This window comes from Buceros rhinoceros, unplaced genomic scaffold (assembly GCF_000710305.1).
Source record: "Buceros rhinoceros silvestris isolate BGI_N320 unplaced genomic scaffold, ASM71030v1 scaffold7374, whole genome shotgun sequence".
In the NCBI taxonomy this organism is placed as follows: domain Eukaryota; kingdom Metazoa; phylum Chordata; class Aves; order Bucerotiformes; family Bucerotidae; genus Buceros; species Buceros rhinoceros.
The window spans coordinates 123,818-149,638 of record NW_010410032.1 but is presented as its reverse complement, the minus strand read 5'-3'; the positions used below and the strand labels follow the sequence as shown (position 1 = coordinate 149,638).

At 40.0% G+C, this 25,821-nt stretch overlaps 1 protein-coding gene across 1 annotated transcript in view; it reads right to left on the bottom strand.

Moving 5' to 3' along the window:
* CDH13 (cadherin 13) overlaps positions 1-25,821 on the bottom strand; it is a gene marked incomplete at its 5' end in the record, with an annotated part of 144,361 nt that overhangs the window by 5,272 nt on the left and 113,268 nt on the right. The window contains 3 exons of the mRNA XM_010135446.1: positions 9,158-9,373; positions 10,646-10,879; positions 23,588-23,730. Of these exons, the coding sequence (XP_010133748.1) occupies positions 9,158-9,373; positions 10,646-10,879; positions 23,588-23,730 (593 nt within the window). The remainder of the gene's footprint in view (positions 1-9,157; positions 9,374-10,645; positions 10,880-23,587; positions 23,731-25,821) is intronic.

Genomic DNA, 25,821 nt, shown 5'->3' with positions numbered 1-25,821 from the left:
TTCCCTACTGAAGCCTTGGCCTTCTCTGAACATACACATTAGTGACTCTGCTTATTTTAAAGGAACCGCTTCCTGCGTTGCAGTTGAAACCTCTTACAAATTAAAGGCATCTAAGTTTCACGCGAAGGCACATTCATCCTCTAGCTCAGACTTAACGTGAGAAGAGAGTTAACTCTCGAGTTTGGAGTTCAACTCATGCATGTGCCATTTCTTTTGTATTCCTTTCAACTGCCTTCTCACCAGAAACATTACATTAGTCTTTGTATAATTAGAAGTCTGCATTATATCATGGACTTTACCTCTTTAACAATACTGAGGTAGCGATAATGTGAAAATGGTAGAAGAGATCAGAACCACATTTCTCATTAGGCAGCTAATCAACAGCCAGGTATTTCTTCCCTGGATTTACCATCTATAAAAGGACATTAATTAGATACATAGATATTAGTTTAACCTTCACGCAGGACTGACTTAGAAAAACCTCAACAGTTTTCATGTACATCACTGGTTGATTTGTCATGGGTAGTTTCTAATGGTCACCCATTTTTGACCTACCGTATTATTGTCTTCTCAAAAAAAAAAAAAAAGGAATCTAAATTTGAAAGACTGAAAGAGCTCTCCCCAGACAGATACTGTGTGCCCTGATTCCTGCAATTCAGAAATTCAGGACTGGTATCAGGAATAGCAGTAGATACACTTATGACTAGAGCAAATGAGCGATCTCACTGAACATTAATAGACTGTGGAAAAGTTTTTAAGGAAGAGAGAACTAAATGGGTTCATTCTGAAAATTTGTAGCTTATAACAACATCATATATAATTTATTTCCCATTTGCTTGAGGAAATGATTTCAAAGTTCTTAATGACAGGGAAAACATAGTATGCATTAGTACTGTGTTTGTGAAATGAGTGTCTCATAATTCTACTCCAAGCTCCAGCAGACTCATACACCAATGTCAATATTTAACTGCAGGAGCTAAAATGCTGCCATGTGCTCTGCAGTTGGCCAAAATTGGCAAGGCAGTGGAGAGAGGGGCCAATCCAAACTATCAGCTTGCACAGGGGAATAGGTTGCTCGGGCTGAAGTCATTTTGACACCAGCAGATGACATTTCCAAGTATCTCCCTCACTGCTAATTTATTTAACAGTGCTGATTTACTCCCAAGTGCTCTTACTCTGCTGACTTCTGGCATGGGCCTTCTCACTGCTGAATCCTTGTTTCTGCCGCACCTCGTCCTTGTTGAGTACCCACATATACACCCCACAAATGGGCTGTTCTGAAGTGTAGAACTTAGGTGCGTATAAGAAGCACCATCTGAGAAAAATTTTCTGATCAACTCCAGTGAACTGAAAGACTAGCGGTGGTTGCTTAGAAAGTCAGAAACTTGTCCTACCCAGTCCAGGCAGTGCTACATTTGTCTAACAAAGCCTCTTCTATACAGTTCTTGCTCACCAGAGATATGAAGTACCTTACTGGGATGGGGGTGGTTTTTAGGGTAAAGCAGCTAGGATGTCCTAGATCATTACCTACTTTTTAACTGCTGCAAATTTTAGCTGGATGCTTTGCCGAAGCAATGCCACCTTCATCTGCTCAATAGGAAATAAATTCTTCCTTCCTTTTCCAGTTCTGGCAAAGCAAAACACTTCCAGAGGTGCCTGCCTGCACTCTGGAAGAATATGTTCTCATGCTCTCATCTAATAAATTCAGCTTGCAAACAGTTGCAAATATTAAAATGAAGTAAGAACAGTTTTGAAATAGTAGCATTGAACAAGTCTCTTAATTTTTATATTTGTGCTGAAAATGCAATGCATCATCAACTGTAAGAGCTAGCCAGCCTTTTAAGGTGAGGTATAACTGCTTAAGCAGTCAGATCGCATCTTCCACAGCAGTGCAGCTGAGCTTACTATCAGTTTTTTAATAAGAGAACATGAACATAACTAGTCCAGACCCATTCAGATCTGTAGATACACACTAATCCCACCCTGGAAAACTAAAGCAATCATCTCACATTCTTCTTAAGGAAGAATAAAAATGAGAGGAAAGCAGTATGCTTAGAAGCCAGGGAAGAGGAAAAATCAAATTAGAACATGGCCAGGTTTGGCTTGTGATGTCAACCTGACTAATTTTCAATATTTTCCAGGAAGAGCATAAGCACGACAGCTTAGGTAAGTGAATACCAACCGATGACATACACAAATTACGTATTTGGATAAAACAAGGCTTTAAGATGTAGTCTGAAACACTCCAAACATCAATGGCACTTTAAAGCACTTTGTGAGTATCCGCTGTCTAGTGGAGAAGCAAAAGGAGCGGCATCCAACCTTTAGGCACAGTGAATCTCCCCTCTCATCTTTAGTATCACGTACCACACCTGAAGCTGCATAGCAAGCTGGCCACATGGAGACGGGTAAAAGAAACAAAAAGCCATGGTATTTAGTGGTCATTAATGACAGAAAAAATTATTGGAGCTGGTCATTTATTCAGTCTAGTTTTCAGTCATAGAACACCCCAGAACAATTCAGTTTATAAATACCTGAAATAATATAATCATGTGACTTTAAGAGGTTCAGAAAAGAAAAATACAAAATATTGTATATCAACAGTTACTGTTGAGAAAATGAAAACATAAACTGTTCATTTGAATTCACAGCTCTGGATGGTCCATCAAACCAATCGCTTTAAATGCTCATTTCGTGTCTACAGAATGACCATCAGGAACAATATTACAGCTCTTAGGGAAGGAGCTGTATTTGCTAGTAACAGTTTTCTCTTTTGCATTCCAAACATGCATCTTCTAAACTGTCACATTTTTTCATGTCTATGCTTCTGGAACATGTCTGGATGGTTTAAAACGTGCGTAAAATGCCATTTCCCACCTAATTGACGCAATAAAATGTAGTGTCATTAAGTACATTTTAAATATGCTGATGTACAGTTTGAGGATATTTCTACTTGTCTCGTCCCTATGACTAGGTACATAAACATCCTGTCTCCAATTACGTGCATACATATGGACTTCTGTGCCATTTCAAGCCCCATTAACTTTAAGGTGGGCTCCCAACGCCAAGTGCACAACAGGCTGCAGGACAGAGTGCGTCCGCAGAGCTATTAGAAGAGCAGACGCAGAGATCTGTGTTAAAAGTGACAGCCAAATCACGTCTGTCTCACTTTGAATACAATCCCTTTACCCTCAAACCAGCCTTTCCTTACTGGAGTCTAATTAGCCAAGATCTTTAAGGAGACAAATAACGCTGGTGCTTTTCTCATACATGCATTTGAGAAAGTCTCTATAGTCACTGATAATTTAGCAGTAACAATAGTAATACGGATAAAAGCATCTGTAACAAAGGTAGTAAGTAATAGAGCGATAGTGGATACTGCTGCTGTTGTTATTGGTTTTAAGAAGGGAGACTTATCTCACTGGAACTCACTAAATGTCAGTAATTTCCAATTACTTGGGCAGCATCATGTAGCTGCTACTTTAGGCACCCACATGGTATGCGCTCTAATGCAAGAGCATAACTAAAATTAGAATAGTGAAAAAAAACCTTCCCACAAACCACCTTTTGCAGCAACACTCTTCTCATCCTGGTAGAATTTGAAATCCTACCCAATACAGCCAACATTCTCAAAAATCAGAAAATTTATCTTGTAAACTTTCCTGGTCTTGCTAATTAAACTGATGTGTTTATATATAAAAAAATGCCACTACTCTGAAAAGTAGAACATTGCTATGGAAGATTAAAATATGCTAAGACAACCTAAAAGATTTTTTCAAAAATGAAATTATGTTTAGCAAGCTCCCCTGTTGGGAATTATTCCTCTGCAGTTTCTTCTTTGGAACTATGTGGAACAAGGATAAACTTCGTTTTTTCTTGGGAAAACCAAAAATCCTACTGTAAAAACTGAGTTGAAGCTGAGCACTGAAAAAAAATATCCTACCTGATTGTCTAAAGCTACACCAAGTGACTCACAGAAAGGGCTGAAAGCTGCCACGCTGCAGGGAACAGAATGGTGCTGGTAACGGCAGGAGCAGTGACCCGAGAGCTCTGCTCCGTTGGAAACCGGCCATGATTTCTCTTAGTCCTACCCCACTCCGCTCCAGAACACATTGCTGCTGTCCTCAGCCGTTTCTGTTCCTGCACAAACAATGCAGGGTGTCCAAGAGATGGAGATGCTGCAGCTGCTCTGGAGAATGAACCAGGGGGAAGGTAACACTGCGGTCAGTTCTGGCTGTTTATGCCCAGGTAAATTCAAACCCACCAATTTAACAGAATTGGAATTTTTGTAAATTTTGGCTATTGACCCTGCAGCTGCATTCCTCAGATCAGACAAACAGGAAGGTGGGGAGAGCAGGCATTAAACCAGGAAAAGTTAGTGGAAATTGATAGGAAGTTAAATTCAAGGGTATCTCTAAGGCTTCTTCGCAATCGCGGTACAAACATCTGTGCGAGTGTTGCTTTTTCAGCACACCCGAGGCCTCTCGCTCTCAGTTTAACAAATTAATTTCAATGTAGACACCTGCAGCTTATTTAATTTCTTCAGAGCAGTATTTCCTCTCCAGTTTCTCACCTGACTTCTTGATCATCATAATGGAGTATTTTACTTATTTAAGCTCAAAAGTAACTTTACAACTTTGTAGTCTACTGGCCAGCTTAACATAAAGAAGTTTCTTACCAATGTTTGACAGTCATCTAAGATACTTTTTTTTTCCAACATGAAGTGTTTGAAGTCCATTACTTTTCTAACAAGAAAACTTAAGTAAAATATTATTGCTGGTGAGCTACTACTGGAATCACTCTGAATTCTGCTTGTTCAGGAGATGACTATCGTGCCTTTGGTTACTCTTTTAGTCCCTTGATTCAACATATTTGAATGTAACTCGGTCTTTCATGTTGCCAGAATATAAAAGGAAATATGCAATGCAATTATCAGTCTATGATTATGCAATTAAGTGAAATAATTATTGTCAAAACAAAAGTCCAGAATTCAAATACTCCTTTAAATAATAATCGTACAAGTGATGTGTAATTGATACAAAGCCTAGTACCGCCAGCTACAGTAGTCCTTTCTCAGTCTCCCATAGGGTCTGGGGCAGTTTTTGTTGCCGAATTCATTATGATAATGTACACAAATTTGGTTTTATCTTGATCTTTTACTTGTCTAGCTTGTTTTGTTTTCTCGGTCACTTGTATGTAAAGCTAATTCTTGGGAGTTCTTTGGTTTGGCTCGTTCTGTCCAAGTTCCTTACAGAACCATACGCTGCCATGTCATTGCAGTGGACAAAAAGAGCAGCTTTACCAACCTCAATGCATCTCGAGAAGGGTTTGCTGTTAAATGTTTGCTAAACATATTTACAATGATTTGTTGTGAAATTGATGATACTTAAGCAATATATTCATGGACAGCCACTCTTCCTTCAGGGACTTGTTCTCCCTTTTAGTTATTGTTCAGCCAATACCTAAATGAAATACCAGCTACCAATTTGCAGTTGCAATAAGGCACAGAGTTTTCCCTCTCTCTCCATCCCTCATCCCTATGGAATGTTGTAGATAATCTCTTACTAAAGACATTCCAGAGGGAACTTGTTCATAATTCTGGTGGTGTTGAGCACTTCACTTTGGGTACATTCACTCTGACCAGAGCTATTTCAGCTGGGTCAGTTGAAAACATGCGATGACTGAGACAATACGGCAGTAAGGGACGACATGGCCAAGCTCAGACCCAGCACCACACGCCACATAATATGCTTTCGCTTTCTCCCATATTTTGTTTTCCTCAAGTAACTGATTTCTGTAGTCCTTCTCCCTGACTGGAATCCAGATCTATTTGTTGATTTGTTCTCTTTCCTCATTCTGAATTTACTAAATTCTAAATTAGAGTTGAACATTTTGGTCCTTTTTTCTTGTCTCCAGCAGTGGATAGGAAAAGCTGACAGAGGACAAGATGCCAGTACACTAGGTCTCACCTTAAATGCTGGTGTCTGCCTTAATGAGAGATAAGACTTAATATTCTTTCCAATATTTGTTAGCATTAGCCATTATAACTTTGAAAAGTCCTCTACCTGTCCACAATACATCTTTCCAGCCCGCCTTCCATGATTCCCAGAGGTAATAAGTTAAGCACAAAATATGCAAAGAGGCTCCTTTTTTCATTCAACTCTATATTCACCATCTTCTAATTCCACCAAACACCTTACTGCTTTGTTGTGGAAAACCAGCAATCTGCCCGTATACTTCGGCGTCTTGAATTTTCTATTTCTGGCTGACGAGAACTCCTAAATTTTTTCTTGTTCCAAGTATATCTACCTTTCCAAGGCTTCAGGGCAGCTCTGCAGTCTGTCTCCCATTATCCCTCAATATACTGAACGCAGTAGGGCAACTCTTTGCATGCATTACAGTTTTAATCAGGCTCTTCAGTTCTGTGCTCAGATACTTCAGAAATCTACCACATATGACTTCTTCCATGATTTACAAAGGCAGCACATAGTCTGAGTACAGATAAGAATTGCACCATTTAATGGTAATACCAAGATGTTTTGTATGGGGAGGAGATTCACGCAGGGCACTTTTACCACGAACAGCTCTTTCATAGGGCTATCTATCCTCACACCAGATGTCAAATACAAAAAGAAATACTTTGGCATGAATAATAAAGTTCATTTGACTGAAGGATTTACCTCCTAGGGAACAAGAGCCTCATAAAACATAAACATTGGGAGCAAAGTGAGCCACGTAAGGGATTTTGCAAAAATTAAACCCATAACTTGCCACTAGAAATGGAATGTTTCATCTGTTCAATAAGCATTAAAGTTCTCTTTGTTTTTATGGCATCGTAATCTTTGATTACTTTGATAAATATTTGGACTATACAAAACGTTGCATTGGAACTGATCACAGTTATAAAAAAAACCTGTGTGGAAATGAATTGGGAATGCCAAATGGGATACCAGCACAAGATGTAGAAGTTCAAATACAGAACCACCTTATTTTAACTGGCTCCTGGTCTCATTCTTTTATCTCCATGTAGTCATTTGCACCTGAGGAGAATGTGATGGAAGTTATGACTCTTGCTGGCTTTGCGTAAGCATGATTAGGTAACTGAACCAGACACAGAACACCAGCCTTGCTCTGTGTGATTGGGTGAACCCAAACTGCATAACCAAACTTTAGCAAAGAAAAAATGAGGTCCTGGGTTGAGGATTAAGTCTCTCTATGCAGAAGTCTGTTTGTAGGATTCATGCTCCCAACAACTGTGTCTAGAACAGCTGCTGTCCCAAGGGAGAACTTTCCTGCCCTTTCCTTTCCTTTCTCTCACCAGCTATTTCCCTAGTTTTATTGCTCACACAACAGACCGGAACACCCTACTGCTGGCACATGATGTGTGTAATCTCAGTCCACTCTGTTTAAAGTTACAAGTCTCTCCATACTGATTACAGTACCCAGAACGCACGGAAGGTTGCAGAAAGGCTCCAGGCACATCTGTATTGTTTTACAGTGGAAAGACTATTCTGTGCGATTCTCTTACTAGGAGAGGGAACCCCTCTGTCATTCAGAGCAGCACGCACCATTCTGGTACCACGGGCCTGTGTGCTGCCTGTAGCTGACCTGGAGAAGAGCTGTAGTCAAGAAGAGCAACTCAAGGAGAGCTTTCCAACACCTAGCACTGCTTTTTATAATTCAGTGTAAGGAAAATGATGAGACCTCTTTTAGGGTTGGAAAAAAGCAGTATGATTACTGTCAAAAGCCAAAAGCTTTTCTCTACCTCATTGTACTCTGAGCAGATGCATTAATGTAAATAAAGTTCAAGTGCAAATCTTGTCAGATAAGAAAGTAATTCCAGACATAAAAACATGCCTAGTATAGTACCAGCAATGTTTATGAAGTGGTAACAAGAATATGTTTGAGTCACGTATTGTCAAATAGTTTTAACGTGTTACTTCGAACAGCTGAAGTCCGCATTTGGTTCCAGCAGACTAAACCCAGAATAACTGAACCAAAGCCAGTGGAGATATTTCAGTTGTCACTGATTGGAACAAAGAATGTGAATTTGCACTTAGCATTTATATAGTCCTTTTCGTCTTCAAAGAGCATCACAAACATTAGCCCGTTTAATTCTCTCAGCGACCTTCATGCTAACCTTTTGGAATAAAAGTAATATACTAGAAGAAAACACTGACAAGGTGTGTAATCAAGCATACTCCAAGACTCAGATGTGTAAACTATCTCTGCCTTGACCGCAATCTCATCAAGCATGTAAGGCCAATGCCATGGCTCAGGCGTTAATTCACCATACGATGTGTTTTACTAACATCAGATGACAGTAATAATCCTTCAGTAACAGATTTACTATCGTACTTATAGGATACAGCTATTCCTTTCTAACAGATAAGGAACGCAAAATAAAATGCGTCAAATAATTGCTGAAAGCTGTCACAGGACAAGCCAGGGATGCATCTAGGTTAGATGTTGGGATTCCACGGCTTTGAATTCCTACCCTTCAGTCATTCTGAGATTTTTTTTTACTCCTTCCAATTGAAATCAATAATTTTGTAAGTCCCTTTTAGTAAGATTTCTCAGAATCAGCAGAAGCTTCCTTTATGTATCAGCTCTGCCTTCCAAGCCAGACTTTCAGTCTGATTATCAGTTCTGGGCGGCTCCAAGCCCAGAATCTTGAGTAAGTTCCCCATGTTCCAGTTGCTTGCACATTTTATACAGAGGAGTAGGTTGAAGCAGACAGTACTCATTTTCATGGTGACCTAGAACAGCTATTGTTACAGGAACACCTTTAATCTCCTGTTTCTGGTTTTGAATTGAATTCAAGTGGGGAGAGATGAAAGCAAGCATCTCACAAATCTGCTACTACAGCTGGTACTTGTTAGTTTATCATTTGCTAGCTCTGATTCTCTTTGATTCTTCTTAAATTTGTTGCTCCTATTTCTTAATTTGACAACCAGGCATTTGTTGCTATTTTCTGACTATGAAAAAAACCCTCCCCTCCCTCTTTCTTATAGCTGCTTGGGAAAGAAACCCAAATCTGACTGCATTACGATATCAATGTATGAATTTAACTCCTGCCTTGGTAGGTTTTCTTATGGAGCATACAAATGAGCAGCTAAATAGTACTTCATTACTTACGGTTCTGGAAAAGACTTACAAAATAAACTGAAGAGTGAAAGGAGGATAAGGGTCATGCTGATATGAAGGGCATCAGTTGCACTGCAGTCCATTTTGGATTTCTTGCAGGAACACACTTGTAATTTCAGTTCTGTGTTGTTAGTCAGAGGCGGTTTTCCAGAATCTGTCACTGAGATTGGGATGTTGTAATTGGCCTTTTTCAGGTTTTGAAGAAGGATAACCTCGGCATGAGTATCTGCAAGGGATAAAGTGACATTTAGCCAACTAGTGGTTGCTCGGAAGGGAAAAGGAATTTGCAAACAGTGTCAGATATCCCACAGTAACTCACGGAAATTAAGAAGAAAATAAGAACGCTCTAAGGAAAAGGTTGAAAAATTGAATTCAGGTAAGAGGCAGTACGTAGATTATATCATGGGATGAGAGCTAATTGCAAACTTAGTCCAAACCCCTCCAAAAAAAAAGACTTTTAAGCACCCTTTTACTTAATTTGGTCTGCACATCATTAGCAGAATTTACCCGTGGAAACTAACAGCTAATGAAAAGCTAAGACACACCATCCCAAAGCAACACAAGAGGGAAGAAAATACCTATTTGCCAAAGAAAAAAACCCTTTCTGAAAGGCAGTACAAAGCTGCTTCACTACTGCCCCAGTTTGACAGAGAAGGCAGTGAAGGGAAGTGATGCCCCTTCAAATCCAGATGTGCTCCACCTGAGCAGCAGCCGGTCATACCAGCAGCGGGTACTGAGGTGCTAACTCTTCTAGGGGGTTTAACAGAGTGGTGGCTTGATGTTTGGAGAACAGCAAAGAAAATGTCTCCTCCACTTTGTCCTGCAGCCAGGTACAGTCATCATATCCACCTTTAGCTTTTTGCTAGGAAGAATATTAACTGCCATGAGATTTGATGGTGACAGGCATAAATGATATGTTAGAAAACAAGCAAGTAATAAATTTGTTAAAAACCAAATGTAGCTCTTTGTGCCCACAATTTGCCATAAAAACCTTCTGCAGAGCATGTGCTTTGATCCTCTTAGCAACAGTGATTGATCCCAGTGTATTTGCGTATTTTATTTGTGAAGAGTTCAAATACTTAAAATCAGGAAGGTTTTCAAGTATATTGCTAAATTCCATGCAAAAGTTTGTGCTCGCCTGTAGCAAAGCCTTGTGCATCTCATGCAAACAAATTCTATGCCGTGTGATAGGGTAATCTTTACAAAATCGCAAGTCATTAGTAGCCTTTCTTTAACACAAAGCTAAAAGAGAAAAGTTTGGTCAATGTGATGGGAGGAAGTTCGTTCTCATTTCAGAGTAAATGCAGACAGACTATTGGTATGTCCCACCGTGAGCTGGTCCGAGCAAAACCAGCAGAGTGCTAAGCAGTGGGGCCACTCTGCAAGACGTTCATGCACAACTGCTCCTGAACTCACATAAGGGGCAGCCTCAGGTCAGTATACCAGGATGTACAGGTGGGAGGACTGAATGCTTAAGGAAAAAAAGTAACAGACTTACTGTTAAGCTTGGTGATTCTCCACAATTTTTCTGGGCCAGATTGCTTATTCAGTTCAAATTTGAATGGATCTGTGTTGGGATGAAGGTCTTTGTCTGATGCTCCTAGTACCACTACCCTGAGATCTTTTGCATCATCACAAACTTTTGCCAGAGTTGGATAAAGGGATGGGACATTGTCATTGACATCCTCCAAGGTGATGTGTAACGTTCCTGTACCTGTAGCAGGAGGGTTACCTGTATGAGAAAACAAAGACACATTTATTAAATCATATTTCCATAAAATCTTGCTCTTAATTGTGCCTGCATGCTTACAAAGGGAAAGATTCTTTCTAGTTCTTACCTCTGTTATATGAAAATTATTGCTTTAAAAAACCTGATGAGTCACTACTCTAAATTGGTTACTGTATTTCAGGCTGCAGCCTGTCTGATTTTCTATAGTATGGAAAATTATTCTAAGGAAACCTCTGGGAGAGGAATATTTTGATTAGGACATGAATACAAATCTGGAAAATAATCTGTTCACAAACACATACTGAGAAACACATAGTAGGAAACATCCCCTAGATAAACAGCATGGTATTGAAAGAATCGAGAACAAGACAAGTAAGAGGCAAAATGACAGCAGAGAGGACTCGATTTGTATGGTGGGTGCCCATAAACAGCACAGGACGAGAGCACTCCCCAACAACCCTCAGGGCCACATTTAGTTGTGTCAGCACAAGTAAAACCTGTCAACAAGCAGCTCTGGAAAATGAAATCTTTTATTTACCCAGAGCCACCTGGGTTAGCAGTGGAGTTTGAACCTTTCTCAAATTATTTGCCAGCCTGCCCTGATCTGAAAGAACCAGCTTCAGGGGTGAGAATGTTGTTTATTCACCACAGTACCACTGCAAGCCTTTGCACCAGGGCTGTGACTGACAAACCAGCCGCTGCGCTGGAAGTGTTTGGAACGGAGCTGTCTGCCCACTGGGAGCCAGGCTGAGACTAGCACCTCATTTCACAGAGGTCAGAGAGGAGTTGACAAGTGGTAATAACTTTCAGTCACTACAGATGTGTGTGCTCTGGTGGAGTCAATAACCAACTGCTTTCAGTCCAGAGCTCACTATCTCATTCCAGATCCTTTTGCCATCCCGTTTTAACTGATCATTACCTCATTGTATACCGAACCTAATAACTTCTCATTCGAAATGCTCCACTTCTTGGTTGTTTGTGGTAGTCATTTTTCTGGTTTAGTACACGAGATCTATGATCTCTGCATTTCCCTTAGCGATAAACCCTTCGCAGGCAGAAAGGATTGAAGAGGTTGCACTTAACCTCAAAGCACTGGTGCAATGTGTCACAGTAGTTTTAAGTTTAGCGCTGAAAGAGGCACACTTTAGCATAATTACCCTGCCTATAGCGGCCCAATAAAGTATGGAATTATGGCTGCGCTGGGAGTGCATCCTAAGGGAGAAGTAAATACCCTGTGGTGTGGATCTGATAAATGACTAAGGGTAGTGGAATGCAATTAGTCCTTTCAATAACAAATGTTACTAACGGTGACACTTCAGCTGTTCCATGCCCACGTCAATGCATAACAAAGGCAGAATTTTCATAGTTCTTTCTCTTTCCCCCTCCTCATCTTCTACTCTGTCATCAGAAGGGTTAGGGTTGAGTTCCTTTTAATGAAAAAGAAATTATTTTTCACTTTTTATTGGACTAATTGAATTTGCAGAAAGACTCCCATACATTTTTTGTTCTTGATATATTATTAAGTAAAGTCATACTGCAGAATGGATGAAAAGACATTCGAGTATTTGAAATATGATCATAAAAGCCAGCCTTTCATGCACTTAATTAAACTGCTGTCTTTAATTTTGAATGCATTATTTCCACACTGGACTGATAATGTCTTATGCACTGCCCTTATCTTTCTCTGAAGTCAGTAATATTAAAATCTGCCTTTTGAAATAAAGAAGCCAACAGCATTATGAATGTACTGTTATTTTTTGAAAGGCAGATATGGCTGCATTTTCTCTGCCATGCAAATGTTTCACTCTCTTTGTATGGCTTATGGCCCAGTCAAATACTATGAACAAATAGAGAGAAAGGAAATTACTTCTGTCCATTTTGATGACTTATTCTTTGGTTGGTTTACTTGTAATGATTTAAAAAGAATCTTGTGGTGATTTATTAAGACCTCCAAAAGAAAAATAGGCAAACATCAAGGTTGTAAACTGAGGATTGTTGGCATGCATGTCATAAAAACACCAACAAAAAATGAATTGAAGAAAAATAGTCATAACATATCCATTGGGAATATATGACTTTCAGAAATTTGACAGTGTTATGCATTTGAAATAATTTAAAAATCCCATGATCGCCGACAGCCCTGCTTTCGAACTGAAATAAAGAGTTCCGTAGCATGTTTTAATTCTGAAAGAAAACTTCTCTTAATTTGTATTGTAAAGCCTTGCAGCTGACAGCAGAATTAACGTGTAACCCAAGACAAAGTGTTCTTGCCCAACAGCCCTCGGGAGCAGGTTTTCAAGAGCTCTGCTCCCATTTTTGTCACTGAACTGAGTTGGCTGTTGCCCCTGAGCCTCAACACTTCAAACCTTTAGGTGCCTTTAAAGCCATTTGGGATAGAGATCATTTCAAATCCCCGGTAAGGCTCCCCCACAAGTGGCATAGCTGTGAACATACGATGACAAACCTAAATGAAACAGCATTACTCAAGTGTAAAAGCTACTAAAGCAGAGACTGAAGGGTGGCTGATTTTGTACTAAAAAAGAAGTGAAAGCTTGGTATTGAATCCCGATTTTAATAATCCAGGGCAAGACTGAGAACCTGAACAAATAATCTTCAATGAGAACAAAATGCAAGTAAGATCTTTCAAGTTATTTAAGGTCTGCCGGGGCTGGAGCTTTGATCAGCAACACTAAAAAAGTACAGATTCATCTTAGAACATGCTGAATTGGAAATGTGTGATAGACTGATCTGAAGTGGATCAGGACTGGTAACGTCTCTGTATCCTGGCATTAGTCTGCATACAAACCTTCTCATGTCAGTCTTCAGTTAGGCAACGGCTGCTGCTGTTGTAAGATGCAACAAAACAGACTAACAAAAGCAGTTCTGGCTTATGAGGTAGAGAGTGTCATAGTATGGGGTGGGGTCTGTTGCCTGGGAACTAGAACCTGTAAGGCAAGGGACGGTTACCAGACGATTACTAAACTGGATTTTAGTGCTATCGGCATAAATGACCATGGTGCTACCTTTAGTTAATAAAAATCATTTCAACAGAAATAGTATAGAAACAAATACTTTGTATACTTCTGCATAGTTGAATTTTAATGAAGAGCCATGCAGAATCATCTTAGAATTACTAGCGTGAAGTCTCAAATTAAAAGCTCTCTAGAAACATACAGCCAAGAAATTTGAAAACCTGCATTCGGTTTTGCTTGAAAAAGTTCCCATTGGAACAATGACGTCTAACTACTCAAATGAGACTGCCAATCAGGTAGTTAGCTACTTAAAAGATACCAGTTATGCACAATGATGGCCGTGGAATAAGATGACATTTCTCTTAAGCATCAAGACTTGCATAAAATGGCATGTCTAACAAGCAATCCTATGGCTGAATGGCTGATGATGCATTTGATCTGAGCATAACATTTGTATGGACGTGAAGAGCCATTTCATGTGCCACTTTCTAGTTTTTCTGCAGAAACGTGACTCTGTTGTGTACGGATTTCTAATACGGCTGAGCTGTGCCCCATGAAGTTACAGACAATATCTGGACTGCTTTGAACTGAATTAAGACATTCTTAATCAGTTCACATTGACATACCAATAGTGTTTGTTTAGTTCAGTGACAGCAGAAATACAGAGCTAGGAGTTGTCATGCAGCAGGTGAGATTTTCTGAGATGTCTTGCGCCAAGAAGCCCAACACCAGAAAAGTCAGTGAAAGTTGAGAACTTAATTTTTAGGGATATCCAAAGAACTCAAAACGTGACAGAGGGTTGCCTACAATGCGTCCTATTTTGTTGGGTGATATGAACACACCTGCACTTCAGTCTTGCCTTCCTACTTCCATCATAAAAGACTGATAGAATGATCCGCACTGCATGAGGAAGTCCACAGTCACGTCTCATGCCTCACCACATCTTGGGCAGGCACATCTACAGAAGCTTTAAAATAGTCAGTGCAGCTGCTAATAGCTATGAAGCCTAAAATATTAATAAGAAAGTTGTTTTTATGTGTTTTAACTCAAAGTATGACTGTCATGGAGCATTGTGAGTTCACACATTTTTTTTCACCCAGTGCTAGGGAAGCCTTGGGGAACAGAGTGCTGCCACGGCTGGTATCTGGGCCGTGTCAGCCTGCTATTTTCACATTCAGTAGGGTTTTATCCACTGACTGAGTTCTATCAACAGCAGCAACAGTGGGACAAGCAATTTAGGCATCTCGTTGTTGGAATCACAACAGTTACCATGTTTAGACACTCTATTCTATTCTCAGGACACAGCTGAGCGAGAAGGTAGTTAATAGTAGCCATCCATCTACACGGAATTGCCAGCGTGTACTTAGAGAAGCTGGTCAGAAACGTTGTTCTAAACTGGTAGAACATTTTCAAGATGTAAGAGATGTTTAAATGCATCTCAAAGAAGAAATACGTCATGAAGGTTTAATCCTTCCAGCTCTCCCTTTCCCATTTGCAGCCAATCTCACGGTTAACCTAAATGACTCATTACATTTGTCAACCATTCAAAACCATATTCAGATCTTAGAAATTTAAGAGATTTGGAAGTTTGAGATTACAGTGAGTTCAGATTGTCCTTGAAAATGAAGATGCAGATTCCTTAAAGCAGTGGAAAGGCTCTTAACACATCCAAGTAAAACAACTGCTTGAACATTGCTGCTTAAAAAATAAAATCATATTCTGTGGTCAACAGGCCACCCAGAAGCAAAGAATTAAACTGATGCTGTCCATCTTACCTTGAGCTTTCTGAGTTCTGAAATTTTTAAATCCTTCTTTGGGATAACTGAGGTGTAGTTTTCCTATTTCGTTCTTTTAGAATTGGGTATTTAAAATATTTTAAAGATTTAAATGATATTATAAACTAAACAAACTGGATAGAAGCAAACTATTTGTTCAGATAAAGACAACTTGATTTAATTTGTGAAAACCAACAAGAAAATCCTCAAGAAATAATTTCCCCTCTAGTCAAGTTTGACACCAAACTTGACACCAAACTTGACTTGATTTAAAATATTACAAGTTACATAAGGGAGAAAAAGAATTATCAAACACAAAAAAAGTATCTTTCTACACACTATGTGAAAATGGGCTTTGAATAAATCAGAAGAAAGTCAGTTTACTTGTAAATAATACAATTTGTTTAGTGACACAGCGAAGGAACAAAGCATCGATAAACAACTAAAAAAAAAATGCCAGACTTGCAAATCAAAAAGCCTTAAGGCTGGGAGACAGCGAGACTGCCTGTTTTCACTGCTGTTTGGAAAGCTCACCTCACGCTATCGAAAACTAAACATATGAAATCTTTATTTAGGACTCTGATGGTTTGTATCTTGGTCATCACAGTGAAGGAATACTTATGCCAATGCCTTTACATAACAAAATCTAATTAAAAACAAATATGTCAAAAAGGAATGTAATTTGAACTATTATAATTTTTTTTTTTTGAGACCGTCAGAGTTCTTGGTTTCTGGCAATATTTAGCAAATTTCCAAAGCAGAAAAATGAACCATTCAAGAGAATCCAGCTGCCACACAGATCTAAGTCACAATACTTCTGGAAGCCAGAGTAGATTTTAGGAAGAATGGAGCATCAACTGTCCCTTTCCACATGCTCATTATGAATGGTAAAAGACCTGTGTGCTCATTTCTTCTTATTAAATTAAGCTTCCAGCACCATCAAATTAATACATATTATCTATGCCCTTCTCTGCCATGATGCAGAAATTACAAGGCCGTTTAATTCCTGGACCAAGGAATAGGGTGTCTATAGCCATATACATTTCCTCTCGAGCTGACATAGCGGAAATTCATTTAGTCTGAATTTTACTACAATATTTATAGTTTACCATTTAGCAGCACTTTTTAATCCACTTGCACTATCACTTACGTAACCCGGAAAGCTCAATTCCAACTTTTTTTCCCTGCTTCTACTTTTTTGCTGGCTATCAAAGTTACAGGAATACAAAATGAGAGAGCAGTTATAGCAAGAACGGGGTTTCTTCTTACTTGAGCAGGACTGAAAGTCTTTGGAAATGTGGGTTTGCTAGTTTCTGGCACAACTACCTTTCCTCAGAACCCTCGTGAATAAAGCCTGATCTCTTTAAACTTCTATAAACTACATTTGCATCATAGTCCTATTGTGGTCGGTTTGGAACTGCAGCGGTGACTATAGCATTTCCTTCATTTTACCCCCAATAACTAACAGCAGAACGTAGGGCTGCCTAGGAGCCCTCCTTGGCCATGGATTTTTCACCCATTTCTCTATTTTCAGTATTGTTGTTTGGAGGGAGCTATGCAGCCCGACTGTGCAGAGCCTGATTAGATTAAGTAACGTGTTCTCCCTCTACGTTCCTGTACTTCAAATACGGACGGTGAGCAGTAGTGCTCCATACTTTCCAATGATCCTGCTAGGAAAATCTCAACACAGATTTCTGCCTCCTCCCTCATGGTTTTTTCTCCCCTCCACACATTGTTTTCTCATCAGAAACTGTGTGTACTCAGTGATTTGGCAGCAGGTACCCTCCCTGCTGGCAGCGATCCCAGTCAGGCAGGCGTGGTCCATTACATTCTGTGTTCAAGCTGAACGCTCTTAATGGTTCAGCCAAAGCAAATGGAACCAGTAGAGTGGGAAGACACCACGATACGGGTGTGCTGCTCAGAACCTGACATATTTGGAAACCGGTCTCAGGAATGCCATATGCTGACATTTTGTGTAAAAGAGGTCCCAAATTTCCTGTGAATTTTCTGTATGAACTGGCATATAGATATTTTTCAAAATGTATAAAAGAAATAGTATTTAAAAGTTACAATCCTTCATTCATTCACTCAAATAATATATGCAGATCCTATTTTTGAGTAATTACATTCCAAAAGAGCACAGCTCTTTCAGCATATCAAATTGCCACTGACACATGCCATCCATCTTAAATACTGTTTTCAGCATTCTAATTTCTTTTTCTAATCATGAGTCTGTGATGACAAATTAAAACAATATTTTGTGTGCGATTCATATTTTACTGAAATTTAAAATGGCAAGAAAAGGATGAATATCCAATTTATTTTCTCTTCTCAATTAATAGAGCAATTAAGATAAGGGGTATAAAACTGGCTTAATTGGGTTGCCATGGCAACTAATTGCCCGATTTCTTCAAAAATAGCATGTTTTAGGTGGAATCTTTCCGTGGTAATTTAATTAGGTACATCAGGAAGCAAGAAGACAGGTTAGATACATGTAAGGAAAAGTTCTAATTGCACATTGTTACACATCTCTTCGTTACTCCAGTTTTTCCTGGATGTGGTCCGTTACTGTTCATTACACATAGTATGAAAGGATAATTTTTACTTTTAGCGATTAGGAGTATCAAGACTTGCACAATCAACGAGGTTCAGAATTGCTTGGGTATAGTTCAGCTGGTCCTTGGAAACAACAACCAAAGGGCAAAAACTAGACCCTGATTCACTTCCTCATTTTGCTTTGTGCATTCAACAGGGAAACTGCAATCGCACTACTGATGTGTACATGTGCAGCTGGCCACATGTGTAGACGCAATATCCAAGTTGGTTTTTTTAAAAACTGGCCAGTGTAGCTCAAGGCAAACATTGAAATTGCACTAGTTGAGGATCGCCCTTCCTACAGCCCTGTTAACCTCGACCTTGCCTGTCCCTCTGTTCGCCAGTGAACACAGGGTGCTGCTCCTGCTTTCCCACAGCCAGCCCTGTCCTGCTGGACATCCTGCCTGGGACGCTGGAGAGCTGCCCTGAAAAACCCAGTGATGTCAAACACTGCAAGCGGTGATGTCATCCAGGAGCAAACCGAAAAGAAAAGGGCTCTTTTCACTCCCGCGGTGTTGCTCCAACAAACAGTGCTGGCTGCACTTACAGCTACGTTGGGTAAAATCCTGAACCCGTGACTCCCTCATCGAGTATCTTTAAATCTGGAAGACACGCCACATTTTTAACGGCATGTATCCTCCTCCGTGTTTAATGTAGTTGGAGTTTTTGTCCAGTAGCTCGCTGGTGGTGAGAACAGCAGGGGAGGAAGGTGGCACTGACACTGCATGAGAGGATCTGCCTCAGTGGGCAAACGTTGCTACCCGGCGTTGGGTGGGTGATTTCAATAACTGCATTTACTCAAATCTCCCAGACTGGCTGTTAGTGTTTCACCGCTTGTCCCCAGCAGCTGACACACTTGAACAACATGGGTGGTGGTCAAGGTAACCAAACATTTTCTTCTAAAGAGATAGAAAGAATTACACAATGGGGACATTAACCAGGGTATTATGCCCCCCTGCAATAACAAGTAAATCTGGACATACTTCCTCAGTCATCCCTCTCAAAGGAAAGTGAGAAATCTATTTTAGCTTTTTTTATTATTTCACAGATTCTCCCAGATATTTTTTAGCTTCAACTCCAAAATTTTAATGTTTTTTCTTCTCTCTTCTTCTAAATTGTGACTCAAATCCTCAGAATAGAAGCGGGAAAAGATCATTCCTGGGGAATTTTTTAGCATGCCTGACCTTATGAAAAAAAAAAATACGGTAGTCATCCCAGATTCCAGTGTATAATGGAATCTGCAGTCTGACACTGCAACATGGTCACGCCGTGAATTTGGAAGGTCTGTTCCAAGCAGATTTTCCAAGAAGTCAACCTCAGATGATTTCTTGTCTGTATTTAACATATATCTGTTTTACAGATACACTCCCAGTAATTGCTCTGTATGCTTCTGATATTGCATCGCTTCTAGTGATTAGAATGCTAAATTCAGGGAATAAAAAATCACTGTTATGGGCACTTTTGTGAATTGATGTTCTCTGAGTTTGCACAAACCTGACTTGGTCCTGTTAGAGCTTGTTCTCGGATTAAACACAGCTCATGACACTTAAATGTGTGTTAACTCTGCTTCATAATATTTTCTACCAGTGTTTAATTTCTTCTTTAACTGGGCAGACTCTATGTCCACACAAGCCTTTGATAAACAGTTTTCAAATTCTAAAGACACTACTACCTTGACATTTACTGAAATCAACAGTACAGAGAAAATCTAGATATTCATCCCAAACAGTTTTCTTTTAAAGTGAAATTTCCCCTGATAAAAGGTCAGACTTTATTATCTATAAAATTAATACTTTTTCCACCAAATTTGCTCTTACAGATTGTTTCAATTATGTTTGGAAAGGTACAGGAACTGTTTAGATCAGAAATAGAATATTTGATACTTAACTACCTTTCTCTGCAGTTAATTGGATAATGTTGAAAAATGATATCATAAAGTTCAAAAACAATATCATGAACCACTCAATTATTTCCTGCGGTGGAACTATTCCATTTTCTATAGTCCATCCATGGTTACTGTCCTAGTGGTAAAGAATAGTTTTGTAATTTACTGAAAAAAGATAAAGATGTGATGGATTTATATAAAGAACTACCAAGCATGAAGCTCCTGGTTTTACTTCTGACGGAAATCTTCAGCATTTTACAAATAAGAGAATTGCCCTGGCATTTGTCCCCTGCACTGAAGCATGATAAAAGAATTCAGTGCCTGCTGAATCCAATGAGAGATTCTCCGGTGACATTACTGAAAGGGTATGAAGAAAGTATCACTGTGAGTGATCTTCTTTTCAGAGGTCTCCACTCTTCACTCAAGAGAGCACACGAGTGTAGGGTCATTTGAAAAGAGGTGATCACAAAATATGTTGGGATAAGAGTATCTTTACTGTGATTACATAAACCCTATATGCCATGAATGCTAATAGAAAGATGTTTATGTACTGGTTTAGTGCATGTCTAAGGTCCTTTAGCCAGGTCTAAGGTCCTAGGTTTTATTTGATTTTATTATAAATACTGCTACAAAACAGTGCACAACTCCCAGACACTTTCCACGGTCAGCATCATGTTTGCAATCTCTTGTACTGACAATTAACATTGTTAACACTAATTAAAGTCTTGCTAGTGCTGTCAGAAACTGGACTGGGGGAAGATGGATGAGGCGTGTTGATGTGGCCACACAGACGTGCAGAGCTCTAACTGAGCTGGCTTGTCCAGGAAGCCTCGCAAGCACCAGTGCGGTGCTGGGCCTGGACTGAGGTGCTGCGCTGGGGACCAGTTCACACTGCTCTGCTGTGCACTGGACACTACTTGAGCTCTTCTGTATTGCCCAGCTAAAAAAAGGAAAATCTACGGCAACTGAGGCTTCCCCAGTGCATGCGTCAACACATCTCAGATTTGACTTAGAGAGAAGACGACAGACCAAAGGAAATGCTGAATGTCCCTGGAAAAAGTATCTGATTAAATATGGGGGGGGGGTTTCTTCTCCTCCCTTTGCACCCCAAGTCTGTTAGCCCAAGCAGATGACTTGCTCTATTGGAAATGCCTCTGAATTTCCAATTAACCACCCTATCTCATTTGGCAATTCTTAATCCTGCCTCTGGCTGTCCTCTCAGGTGAGTCCCACCCGTACTCACCGGTAGTACACAGGCTACCATCACTAACCTGGACAGGGAGTTCGGCACTTTGTGGACAACGCTGTTTTGAAGGGAATGCATGCGGTTATGTTCAATCTGTTTTTTATTTCCCTTTTAAGTTAACGTAAACTTCTTTTAAAGCCCTGAAACCATTTGTATTTATCTCGTATCATTCTGTCGCGAGGACATTGGCTGTGGTGGCCAGAAAAATGAAGCAGGTTTCACAGCTCTGCATTATCAACGGTCTGGAAATACCTTGGGGAACACTCCCAGGGATGGTACCAGTCTCAGTCACCACTGCAGGGGTCAAGACCCCAACCTACCCATTGAAATCAATTATAAAACTGCCTTGCTTTCTTTAGCCACGGAGTCTTGACTGAGGCTTCAGCCTGGCAGCACCCATGTGTGAAGACGGCTTTGCTCCCTCCGCAACTGGAAGCCATCGCACTGCACGAGGACTATCTGTGAGCTGAAGCCTGTCTATCGCAGACCTGCCCAAGGCGAAGCGGGGCTCCCCAGCAGGCCCCCACACCGCTCTCCTGCCCAGCTGTGATCGGAGCCAAGTACCTGTGTTTGACTGAGGTTGAGGCTGGGGCTCCAGAGGGGCTCCTCCTCCTCTCCACTCCCACAGATTCCTCTCTTACGTGTTCTTACAGACCAGCAGGTAAGTTTTCCAGTTCCCAACCTGCCTCTAAGTCTAATGTATTGCAGATGTTGTTTGGTAAGCACAGACCGCGAGGTAGTATCGTCTGTTTGAGTTCTGCATTGATGACACTTTCACATGTGGCTGAGCTACGAACGGTGATGGTGAAGTCATACAATACTCCTGCCTGTTCATTATTAACCCTTAACATGCAGTACTAAATGCACACGAGTGGTTTCTAATTCCTTGATTCAAAGAAGTCAGTAATGTTGCAGCAGATTAACTCCTGTGCTAACAGTGCTGCAGAATCACAAATAAACTCAGGAACAGGGACCTCAGCTGGCTGCTGGCCCCGTACCTCAGCTGAACGGGAATCCTTTTCTCTAACACACATTCAATAGCTTTTAAGACAGATGTGTTACTGCCCTGAGTGCAACATGAAGTTGCTCCCCAAAATCCACCCTCATTCAGACTTGTTTCCACTGTTGGAAATATCCAGTTTCTTGTTCCATCTATTCTCTCTGAGGATATTTGACTCCACCTCTACAGCATTCACAACTCGATAATACCTTTTGATAATACCTCGATAATATTATCCCAAATTTTTACTTTCATTGTAAAATGTCCTTCACCAGTAAAACAAATTTCAAGTTGCGTTTAAATACTCTTTATCCAATAGCAAGTGAAAGACAGAAAAAAGTCCAGTGCTACATTTTTCCATGGAAATCTCCTGAGAAAAATAAATGAATATCTAAGCATATGAATATCGAAGTAAATCATCATCTCAGCAGAACTTTTTGTCTTTTATATTAAGGGGGTATTTTCTTTTTCCTATCAGGCACTGCAAATGTTCTCTGAGTCATGTGGTTACAGAAATGTAGAATTACTTTCCTAAAAAGAACATTTTACAATTAATCACCAGGGCTAAACCAGCTGCAGCTGTAAAAAAGCATTAACATATTAGCTGTTCTATTACAGACAAATCTTGTATTTATTTTGTGCCTTTAGCTCTGGAGATTTGGAACGTTCAGGTTTTTCTCTTTCTCCCTCTGCTCTAAAGTGAGTCACTGAATTTTCACTAGATGATAGTTTAATTTTGATTATGTTTGACAGAAGGAACTTTTAATCCACCAAATATGTAAAAAATACTGCATTTTAACAAGGGGTTTTACTTATGTTTTTATTGTCACTGTCGTAGTGACGAGACTAGAATTCAGCATATCAGGAATGAGTTGTTATTGGTATTTTGGTACCTTAGGCTTAGTAACTGCTCAAATATTATGAAGAAATTAACTCTGATAAAGATGATTTATTACTTTCCAAGAATGTTCATAGCCTATTTGCATCTAGCATTAAGATCTCAGTGTAGGAATAAATGTCTCAAACATAACCTTAAATCAAAGCTGTTCTAAGCTTGAAGTTTTAAGTTAATTCCTCTATTTTCTGTTTGTCACGATGGTCCCTGGTACCTTCAGGTGGCCACCTAGCAAAGTGCTGAAGAGTACGTGTAACTTTACACGTGCACCTTCCTGAACAGAAAATTTCAAGCAGGGAAAAGTCATGTCCTGTCGTGAGTATGAGCTGTAATAGTTACTCACCACTGTCTATTGCCAGAAAAAGAGCAGTGTATTTGTTATCCTTAACGTAAGGAGATTCCCGGTCCAGGACAGCGGTGGTGCCAATGGTACCATTGGTGGGGTTAATTTCTAGCCAGCCTGCTGGATCCTTGAAAACCGAATACCTAAACAAAAATATAGAAGTTGTTAGTGAATTCCATATCTAGACACAGTTACACTTAGTCATTTTGGGTGAGGCTGGAAATGTAATAATTTGTCTGGAATGGTAGCTAACCCAGAGCTAGACTATGGATACATTAGGTCTCATGGGAGATGGTTCTGTGCAGACGTGGTCTGTACACCTTTGTTCTGCAGTTTTCCTGCTTCTGATGATTTCAGAGTCTTGGAGCAATTCAGCCACACACGTTGGCTAAATAAAGTTTTGAAAATGTTGTCCTGTCAAGACCTTCAATGCAAAATTCACTAGTGTGCTTTCTTTAGACCCTGATACTGGAAATATTTAGATTGTGGAGTTTATGCAGTAAGAACTGCTCTACTTGACTCAGCGAATGAAGATAAGAATGTGCACGATCAGGGCCTAGTTCTACACTCGGTTCAGAATATTAAATAATATAACAACGCAGAGCTGAATTAACTGGTACCAATTCCCGCTTCGATGAAAGGTGTTAATATTTTAAACCAAAACTCCAATCATATAATCAATACTTTGTGTAATAACCTGTTTGTCTTTTTTGTAGTGAATTGTTATAGACCATAAACAGCCATACAATCTTCTATAGACATTTTAAATTATGAGTAATTGATAGGAAACCTGTTGTAGTTTAATGAGTATGTGTCTAGCCAGTACCTCACAGGGGCATTCATCTGAAAGGTGTCCTGTGTGATAATGCTGCCAAAAATAATTTATCAGTGCAACTATTTCCTGAGGGAATAATAAAAAATAACAGATTGTTAGCGTGGTGAAAGAAAGTCAGTCAAATGAAATAAAACCGCAGTTGCTGGAGGACGAAAGAAGAAATTTCAGGCCAGCAAAGACAGACATGGTCTCATTCAATGCTGTTTTCAGAGACTTGCTTTGCTCTCTTGTGCCCTCTGGAAAATGGAAGAATTAGTTATCATTAGTCATGAGATCTGCCCGTGAAGGGATGCACAGTACCATAGCTAACAACGATGGGGCAATGTGGGCTGTCCCATCCAGCTGCCTCTGACCTGCCCCAGCCCTCTTTCAGACATCTCCATCCTATATAACTTGTGCGTTTTCACTGTCCACTTGAGGACAGAGTCTGAGAACTTTGGGGTTTGGTTGGAATCGCAGAACAGCCTGGCAGCGCCACAGCTCTGAGCTGCCAGTGGCTGAGCTGGCCATTAGCATCACTCATTGCTCACGCGGCAATTTGTGCTGCATTTGAGCAGTAGGTCTGATCACTGACTGGAGGTAAAGAAAAAAAAGCCAGTGACTCAGTGCATGGCTCAACCTTAAATTCTGCCCTTAAGACGGCGCTGTAAAAGACTACCGAATGGACTGAAGAGTGGATCTCTTCCGTCCCTCGTCTCAGGAACTTCCCCTCCAACATTTGAAATAACGCCAGGGGAAGGTGTCGTTAAGCAAAGGTTATTTTTTTTCCCTATATATGAGCAAGTTAGGAAAGATCAGGATGGATTTGACTTATAATAGCCTTTGAATAATGAATTTTGTGCACAGACGCCATACTATTCAGCACGAAGAAAACTTAATTGTTTAAAAGGTAAAAGTTCAGGGCAAATTGGTTTTCTCACACATAAATGAAGCAGTGTGCGTAGAGGTGCTCAGACCGGAGAAATACAGGCCAGAAACACAGATCAGGTATCCGTTATAACTGGATTAGCTGGAGGCAGGGCACGACTTGAATTTATGCCTTGGAAAGCACTGGGCTCCACAATCCCTACGAATTTGCCATGTGGCCCACAGGTCCATTTAAGTAAACTATTCAACAGTTTGACATAATACTTCAAAGCCTGATAATATAAGTACTATTGTTTCAAAAGACTCATAGTCCAAAGAAAAAATACGAGTATTGTCTTTGAAAAACAAAACTCCTTTTAGCAGAAAGCCTTCTCTTAATTCATCAGAGAAATATCTCTCACTGAAAAAATCATCAGTTGTCTCAAAATTTCTCTGGTGTACCTCCGGGGGAAGAGGCATGACCCTGCAGAGGATGAGCACAGCTAATTTCAGACAATGCTCTCCACACAACGGCTGGTCTTCACCAAGACTT